Source organism: Scomber scombrus, unplaced genomic scaffold (assembly GCF_963691925.1).
Source record: "Scomber scombrus unplaced genomic scaffold, fScoSco1.1 SCAFFOLD_85, whole genome shotgun sequence".
NCBI classification, from domain to species: Eukaryota; Metazoa; Chordata; class Actinopteri; order Scombriformes; family Scombridae; genus Scomber; species Scomber scombrus.
Genome location: NW_026910735.1, coordinates 144942 through 154511, shown reverse-complemented (window position 1 = coordinate 154511; position 9570 = coordinate 144942). Strand labels below are relative to the sequence as shown.

The 9570-nt window shown below is 40.8% G+C and overlaps 1 protein-coding gene across 1 annotated transcript in view; it reads right to left on the bottom strand.

The window, feature by feature from the left end:
- Positions 1 to 3479: 3479 nt before the first annotated feature.
- LOC133977274 (putative histone-lysine N-methyltransferase PRDM6) overlaps positions 3480 to 9570 on the bottom strand; it is a gene marked incomplete at its 3' end in the record, with an annotated part of 103947 nt that continues 97856 nt past the window's right edge. The window contains exon 5 of the mRNA XM_062415373.1: positions 3480 to 3604. Coding sequence (XP_062271357.1) covers positions 3480 to 3604 — 125 coding nt within the window. The remainder of the gene's footprint in view (positions 3605 to 9570) is intronic.

Below are 9570 nucleotides of genomic sequence, written 5' to 3'. Positions count from 1 at the left end.
TCTTTCCTCTCTCCTTCCTCCCTTCCATCCATCCTTCTTCATCCCTTCCACCCTTCCTCCCTTCCTTCCTTTCCTGCCTCCCTTCCTTCTTTCCTTTCTTCCTTCCCTCCTTCCTTCCTCCATCCCTCCTTTCTTTCCTTCCTCCCTCCCTCCTTTCCATCCTTCCTTTCTCCCTTCCATACTTCCTTCTTCCTCCCTTCCATCCTTCCTTCCTCACTTCCATCCTTCCTTCCTTGACTGGAGGACAACAGGAGGGTTAATGGTGTTTACACAGTATGATAATTATGACTTCAGTAAAAACAACTGAATTTATACCACTTAAAAAGTTGATGTAGGAATGAAGACTCTACATATATCCAGATCTAAATATCTATCAGCTGTTGTTTCTGTCCCGTTAAACGTATAACTGTCTGTCTGTTAGATGAATGTTAATCTCTGATGTTGCATCACGGTGAGAAACGGAGGACAAAGGTCTGAGTGTCGACATCACGTAACAATAAAACGACTCCTCCGTGTCTTATTTTGGCTGGCTCGAGTCGGTCGGACATATTAATCAGACGAGCATATTTGTGTGTTTTGTGTGATAGACTGAACGGCTTTCTTCCAGTCACACTGTTTAAATAATGTCAGTAATAAAATTAGATCCTCATCCAAAGAAAATGAGCAGAGGAGTGTTTGGCTTGTGTTTGGATGTTTTGGAGCATTGAGATGTTCAGAGTCAGGTTGACGACAGCTGATGAGTTTTTTAAAGCGTTCAGATCTTCATTTAACGAGAGGCAGCTGAGCTAACTCAACCTGTCACCTAATAGCTGGTGGATCAGCTTTCTGTCACTTTAAACACAACTCAGTGTTAATGCTTCACTTAGTCGCTCAATGACACTTCAATCATCTGAATCTGCTCAGGACTGACCCCGTCTGTTTTGACTGTTCCTTCTTTCCTCCCTTCCGTCCTTCCGTCTGTCCTTCCTCCCTCCCTCCCTCCTTCCTTCTCTTTCTTTCCTTCCTCTCTTTCCTCCCTTCCTTCTTTCCTTCCTCATCCCCCTTTCTTCCTTCCTTCCTTTCCTTCCTCCCTCCCTCCTTTTCTCTTTTCTTCCTCCCCCCTACCTTCCTCCTTTCCTTCTTTCCTCTGTCCTTCTTTCCTTCCTTCCTCCCTTCCTTTCTCCCTCCCTCCCTCCTTCCTTCTTTCCTCCCTCCCTCCTACTTTACTTCCTTCCTTCTTTCCTCTGTCCTTCCTCCATTTCCTTCCTCACTTCCTTCTTTCCTTTCCTCTGTCCCTTCCTCCCTCCTTTCCTTCCTTCCGTCCCTCCTTCCCTCCTTCCCTCCTTCCCTCCTTCCTTTCCTTCCTCCCTCCCTCCTCTCTTTCTTTCCTCCCCCCACCTTCCTCCCTCCCTCCCTCCTTCCTTCTCTTTCTTTCCTTCCTCTCTTTCCTCCCTTCCGTCTTTCCTTCCTCATCCCCCTTTCTTCCTTCCTTCCTTTCCTTCCTCCCTCCCTCCTTTTCTCTTTTCTTCCTCCCCCCTACCTTCCTCCTTTCCTTCTTTCCTCTGTCCTTCTTTCCTTCCTTCCTCCCTTCCTTTCTCCCTCCCTCCCTCCTTCCTTCTTTCCTCCCTCCCTCCTACTTTACTTCCTTCCTTCTTTCCTCTGTCCTTCCTCCCTTTCCTTCCTCACTTCCTTCTTTCCTTTCCTCCCTCCCTTCCTCCCTCCTTTCCTTCCTTCCTTCCTTCCTTCCTCCTTCCCTCCTTCCTTTCCTTCCTCCCTCCCTCCTCTCTTTCTTTCCTCCCCCCACCTTCCTCCCTTCCTTCTTTCCTCTGCTCATCTGAATCTGCTCTGAACTCAACTTGTGACCTGATGGAACTTAAAAGGGACTTTTTCATGCTTTTACTTATTTTCACTCCATGTTTATATAATTTTTTATAATGTCAGATGTTCATATTAAAAGTGGCCAAAAAGTTTTAAATAATAAACATAAGTAGGAATAATCTTGTGAGCAAGAAGCTTCAGACTAAACGTTCAGTTTCCAATGTTTTTTTTATCTACTTTCAGCCCCGAGGCGATGACGGTTGATTTCCTTATATGGTCATCTGCTCCGCTTGGCTCACATTAGAGGCTTTTTCCATTGTTTTGGGAGTTATGACTCCATTACACAGCAGGATAAAGTCAAAATAAGTAGTTTACCTGTTGGGAGATGTGCTGGATATCATCAGCTCTATCATATCATAATCATCATTGTGGCTGTTTCTGCTTGTACTATCCATCCCTGCATTATTTAACTGACCCACTCAACACATAGCTCCAAATATCTCCAGATGTTGTTGTTTGAACTGGTTTTTAAGGCCACTAATGAAGCTCTGCTAATTGGGACTGTCAACTGTAAACTCTTCACAATAAAAAACCTCCCATTATTTAGTCATTTAAAAGCTTTTAATTTGAAGCAGTTAAGCAGGAATTGTTGGGTTTGCATTGGCGGTAATTTTACACACCTCCGATATTCATTTAACCCTCCTGTTGTCTTCGAGTCAAGGAAGGAAGGAAAGGAGGGAGGAAAGGAGGGAGGAAGGAAGGGAGGGAGGAAGAAGGAAGGAAAGGAGGAAGGGATGAAAGGAGGAAGGAAGGGAGGAAGGAAGAAGGAAGGAAAGGAGGAAAGAAGGAAGGAAGGAAGGAAGGAAGGAAGGAAGGAAGGAAGGAAGGAAGGAAGGAAGGAAGGAAGGAAGGAAGGAAGGAAGACGGAAGGAAAGTAGGGAAGAAGAAGGAAAGAAAGGAGGAAGGAAGTGAGGAAGAAGGAAGGAAAGGAGGGAGGAAGTAAGGGAGGAAGGGAGGAAGGAAGGAAGAAGGAAATAAATGAGGAAGGGAGGAAAGTAGGGAGGAAGAAGGAAAGAAAAGAGGAAGGAAGGAAAGGAGGGAGGAAGACGGAAGGAAAGGAGGGAGGAGGAAGGAAAGAAAGAGAGAAGGAGGGAGGGAGGGAGGAAGGACAGACGGAAGGAAGGAAGGGAGGAAAGAAGGAACAGTCAAAACAGATGGGGTCAATTTGACCCGGGAGGACGACCGGAAGGTTAAAAGCTTTTAATATGAAGCAAGTTTCTGGAAAGCCGGCCAATCAGAACAGAGTAGGCTCATTAGGAAGGGTCCCTTAAAGAGACAGGAGCTAAAACTGCCTGTTAGAGACAGAGGCGGAACTGAGGAGCTGCATACAGGGCCAGTAGAAGATAAATAAGTGCAATAAATGCAAAGCTGCTCTAGTGGAGTCCCAGAATAAAAATGCAAAGCTGGAAATAAGCTTAACAGATCCCCTTTAAGAAGAGAAAATGTACTACTGATGTCTTGTTTTGGCACAAATCCCTAAAAATCAAGGCTCATTTCCAGAGCTCGCATTTTTTTGAAACATTATATTCAGCAAACATATGGTGATAATTACGACAGAAAGGAGACAAAGAAAAAAAAGAAAAAAGAAGACAAAGAAGGAAAAGTCAGCAGTATTTTCTCACAGTTTTCGTCCTGAGCGATGCACTGCAGCGGGATGCCGAAGAAGGAAGTGTAGGAGTCGTTGTACCACACCAGCAGCTCTGTTCCTCTCGGGATATCCATACATGCTCTGTAGAAGATACAGGACCTGCAATAACACACACAAACACATTTATTTTCTATTGCACAGCACAAATAAGGAAAAGAAATGTCTAGAAATACATAGAATGAATATCAGAGGGAAACACTGCAGTTATAAATCAGGAATACAATTTCTAATACAGTCATAGAAAAATATTGTATCATAGAGAAAACCCGAGTGAAGACTCTTTCCTTAACACAACCCAATAGATGTTTAGATTCCTGTTGTCCTCGAGTCAAGGAAGGAAGGGAGGAAGAAGGAATGAAAAGAGGAAGGAAGGAAGGAAGGAAGGAAGGAAGGAAGGAAGGAAGGAAAGGAGGAAAGAAAGAAGGAAAGGAAGAAAACAGGAAGGAAGTAAGGAGATAAGGAAGGGAGGAAGGAAAGGAGGAAAGAAGGAAGGAAGGAAAGAAAGGAGTAAGGAGGGAGGGAGGGAGGAAGGAAATGAGGAAGGAAGGAAGGAAGGAAAATAGGAAGGAATGAAGGAGAGAAGGAAGGGAGGAAGGAAAGGAAGGAAGGAAGGAAGGAAGGAAGGAAGGAAGGAAGGAAGGAAGGAAGGAAGGAAGGAAAGAAGGAAGGAAGGAAAGGATTAAGGAACGAGGAGGGAGCAAAGAAAGAGGGAAGGAGGGGAAGAATGAAGGAAAAATTAAAGAAAGAGGGAGGAAGGAAGGAAGGAAAGAAGGAAAAGTCAAAACAGACGGGGTCAATTTGACCTGGGAGGACAACAGGAGGGTTAAAAACAACTAAATAAAATGAACAGAACCAAACTAAAACAATAATAACTCAAGGAGACCAAAAAATACAGTATAGGTCCAAAATTCAGCTGGTAAAATTGACCTATTGTTACGCTTGATTGACAGACGCCATCTAGTGGCCGTGGTAATTATGACCTGGAGAAGTGACGTAGTTCAGATGATGCCTATATAAGGTGGCAAATAGGGCTGGGTGATTATGGCAAAAATCAAAATCACGAATTGAACTTCTAATTTTCCACCCTTGATGAAGAATGCTGTATTTTCACAGTTTCTTTTGTTTTGTATTTTACATGAGTATCTTTAGGGAGTGAAAATAATGATGTTTTAAAGTGTGACGCTGTGGTTAATGTCTAGTTTACTTGATCAGAACTATGTAAAGATCATGGTTTGGGTTCAAATGATCACTGGAGACAAGTTTTCAAATCCCTTAAAGATATGCAACCTTTGTTGTCATGGCAACAGTGAACACCATGATTAATTGACATGAGCAAGATTAAGTCGATTAGAGTTTCTAAAAGTCGGTTTCGATTATTTTTCGATTAATTGCCCAGCCCTAGTGGCAAATTAACATATTTACAGGTGGCGGGTCTGATTTGAGATAGTTAGATGGTCAAAAGTGGACTCTAACTATGATTGTCATGGTATTTACTGTTTTCTATGACAACAAACGTTTTGCTTCCATCTGTCTCTGCTCAATGTGACAATATCACATCATAAAGAAAACATTATTATTTTATCTTTATAAAACAATAACTACTCTTATGTAGTGCAGAGCAAAGTATTGGTGAGAAGTTGTTTGGAGAACAGAGATGAGGGAGTGTCAGAGTCGGCAAACTGGTTTGTAATTAAATAATTAAAATGAACTCATCACTCGTGCTGATTTATGGGTCTAAGTGGGCGGACAGAAACATCTTTAACGGCACAGAGGGACGCAGATTCTGAAAAACCACTACAGTTTATAAAACCAAGACCTTTCAACCATGAGGAGTGAGGACACTGTGTCTACCTAATTCACATTCAGCACTGACAGTGTAAAAACAATGTTTAAAAAATGCAGAATTGGAAAAAGCCCCAAGCCAGACATGATTACAGGGAAACTATTGACTGTCTGTGCAGAACAACTATGCAACATTTTCTCCCACCTAGAGCAGTAAAATGTTCCCCAACTCTGAAGGGAGATCGTCACAGTACCTGTTCGGACCAGTATCGCTTACCTCACTGGTCATGAAGTCATTTAAGAGGCTGATTAAGCAAAGGCTAGTTAACAGGGTTGAGGGGTTACTACTGTAGACCCACACAGCAAAGACTGTATTTCCTACTGAGGTGTAATGTCTTAGATGTTGACCATAAATTGATATTGCTATTTTATAGATCTTTCAATGAGTCATGTTTTAACCTTTTCAACAGGATCCTGGTATCGCAACACAAATGGTGAATGTCCAAAACACACAAAAAAAGACTTGGCAACATTATTAAGGGGGCCAAAACGATCTTCTGCAAGGTCTTAAGGAAGGCAGGATTGATTTTAGGAAGCCCAGACCAGCTTTTCTTTGAGGTACTTGAAGGTACTTAATCTCAAGTATCTCAAGTACCTCAAACCTTGTACCTTCTCCCCTTCAGGTCAGAGGTACATGGTTCCCAAAGTAAAGTACAATAGATTAAATGTTCCTTTGTTCCAGTTCAATATGCAGGCTTAACCTATACAGAAAAGGTCATTGTTATCTTACACCTATTCACTTTTTGCTCTCTTAGCACTGTCGCACTTCCAAATCCATCTTTTTATATATTGTTGAACTGTTAAGTGTGTATTATCCGATATTAAACTCATCTTCCATTGAATTTATTGCTGTACTTTTCGTGTGTATTGTCATCTGTGCTTTGCTGCAAGCCAAACTTCCCACAGCGGGACCATAAAGTATTGAACCAAACAGCTAACGTCATGAATATGTGGCCTGTAGGTGTTTGGATAACTCAGTCTTGACCACAGTGTCCGACATCATCATCATCCTTTACCTCTGACAGGGGAAAAAACAAACAGCTGATTAACAATCCTGCAAGACGACGAGACAGTGTAACATGTAAGTGACTCTGTCCAGGTCTGATTTGGGAAATAACTCCCATCCGATAACAGCGAGATTTCACATCTTGACCAAGCCCAAATGATTAATAGTAGATATCTGGTGTCTCTCACTCTCCTCAGACCAACTAATGACCGTGATGTTGTTCAAACACGCAGCCAGTGAGCTGACGGTTCCTTGGTCACACCACTGCTAAAACAACACCTTGTCCACCCAAAAACATCATTCTAACAACATGACCAAACTCCACGTTCAAAACCACATTTTCATATCCAGCCTGAACTATTTTAAAACACTTTCCCACATGCTTTTTTCTCCCATCGGGGCGGCAGAGTGTCAGACAGACAAGAACGTAAGTGAGAGGCCACAGGTTCAACTCCCACACGCCTCCCATGTTTTCCTGCCAAAGTACCTTCGGGCTAGAAAACAAATTGCTTTTCACTTGAGATAACCATTTAAAGTGAAATTAAACGACATTTAATTTGAATTATGACCCTCTTTTAATAAAATAATTTAAAGCAGATTGAGTTAATTAATGTGACAAAATGTTCAGTTTATGATATTTGGCACTAAAATGCCTCTTCAATCATCGGATTGTAAACAAGGTCCAAAACCGTTCAAATCTTTTCAAAGTGCTCAATCAGGAGATGCACAAACATGAACAACCGCACTGGTGGTTTTTAATATTTTAAGCCTGTTACCTACTACAACTACAGATCAGTTTTCTTCTCTAAAAGCAGCTGATTTGTTGCGGTTCACTCCGTGCAAATCTACTCGCAGAGACTTGAAACTTTCTGACAGATAATCAATCACAATCAGCATTTAGTTAACTTCATTTTATCTGACACTAATGAGAAAAGAGGAGAATAAACAGAGAGACTGAGAATTTTAAGAAAGATAAATAATTAAAGGAAAAAAAGACACATTGAAGAGGAGAAAAAGAAAAGTCAAAGAGGCTTCATGTCAGCTGTGACGTGAAGCTTGTTTAATGAAGTGAAGACAAACTAAAGTACTGAGAGAGGAAATGAAAGAAAGACAGTAAGTAAAAGAGAAAAAAAATAAAGTTAAAGCTGCTGAAAACAACAAAGACAAGAAGATGAAGAGATATAGTATGCAGACTTCCCACAGGGGGTGGACAAAATAACAGAAACAACATGACTTGTCATCAAACTAGAGTTTAAAATCAGGATAATGGCAGAAAAAAATGTCAAAATACTCAATCACAAGTAGAAACCCTGCATTAAAAATGTAAAAAAATAAAGTTAAATTTGAATTACCAATGAAATGTACAAGTATTAAAAGTAAATATGTACTCCTAATGCATAAAATGGTCTTTCTGATTGATATATTACATAATTACTGGATTATTATCACTGAAATTTGAGCACAGCCAGACCCGACGATAATTAGACCCAATCCAAAACGCTGTCAACCCTGCAGAAGCATGATGTGCTATTAATTAATTTGATCAATTAACAAGCAGCCGCAGTGGGAAAGAGAATGCTTCAAAGACAATTTATATCAATCACTGAAAGTCCGACATTTTATATTTATTTTAGTTTAGTTTAGTTTTCCACTTTCAGTAAAAACCATCTGTAGCCAACTAAATGATACACAGACAGAAGACAATGTTAAATTAATTACAACATAAATCTTGTTCACTAGGCCATCTGATTTTCCTGAAATAACAAACTCAGCTTCAGTCATTTTATCATCTTGCTCGACAATCAACCCAACAGCTGATGTATCGGTTAGTTTTACCTCCTTGTTCTGCATTTCCTTCAACTTATTCTCACATTGACAAAGAACAATTCAATTTGTCTCTCCAGTTACACATTCACACAGTGTAACACATCATTTTCTCCCACGTACCACATGTTCAGAGATGATAACGCATACACTCAGGTCCATTCAGATCCAATCTCAGAACTTGGACCTAGCCCAACCCTTACTTTATATCAATTAAAGGGGAGCTAGTCTTCTGTCTCTAACAGGCAGTTTTAGCTCCTGTCTCTTTAAGGCTTTCCTCCTGATGAGCCAACACTGTTCTGATTGGCGCACGTATCAGAGTCGTGTTAAGTTACCACCAATGCAAACCCAACACTTCCTGCTTAACTGCGTCACATTAAAAAACGCTTAATGTCTGCGTCATTAAAAGACTTTGATTGTGATGAATTTACAGGGAATGAAACATGTTCCTAACTGAATTAGCAGAGTTCGGAGCTGTTTCTTGGGTAGATCAGTTAAAAATTATGTGAATCCCAAGACCCAAAAGCATGGAAAAACACCATAATGAGCAGTGACCTGGCACAATGTGCATGGAGCTGATGATCATATAAAGTAATCCGTCACGAGTCGACATCAGCTCGGGCTGTAAGAAGAAAAAAACATGATGATGATGTTTGATGAAGAGCTGCAGACGACTGGACACCTCCAACAGGTAAAGTACTTATTTTACTTTGACCTGTGTAAAGGAGTCATGGCTCCGTTTGACTACCTCAAAACACTGGAAAAATGCTATCATGTTAGCGTAGCGTAGCAGATGACCATATAAGGAAATCGGTCACAAGCTGACATCAGCTCGGGCTGTAAGAAGATCAGTCTGAAGCCGATGCTTTTTGCCCACAGAGATTCCTTCTACGTATGTTTACCTCATCATTTGAAACTTTGACCATGTTTAATATGAACAGCCAACATTCACAATATATATATATGACTGAAAATAAGAAAAATCATGACAGGTCCCCTTTAAGTACAAAGTAAATAAAGTAACTGCAATCAAGAAATGCCTGAAAACTCTTCTGTTAACTCAACACTTGGCACTGCGTTGATTGTTGTACTTTCTTGTTATCTAGAGTATTTCTCATGCACTTGTCTACTTCCAATCGTTCCTTACTTGGATAATAAAACAACAACTTAAAAACAACACACACAAGCAAAAAAAAAAATCCCTCTACTTCTCTTTCTCAGCTACTTGAGAATACTTTTTCTAAATAACTGTCCTCTGATGCTTGATTGTCTTGCCTTGCCTGTAAATCACTTAGGATAGAAGCGTCTGCCAAATAAAGTGTAAAATGTGATATAAATGTAAGTCAAGTACAAGTAGTTAGTATTGAGTTACATTCCACTGCCGTGTGGGAAG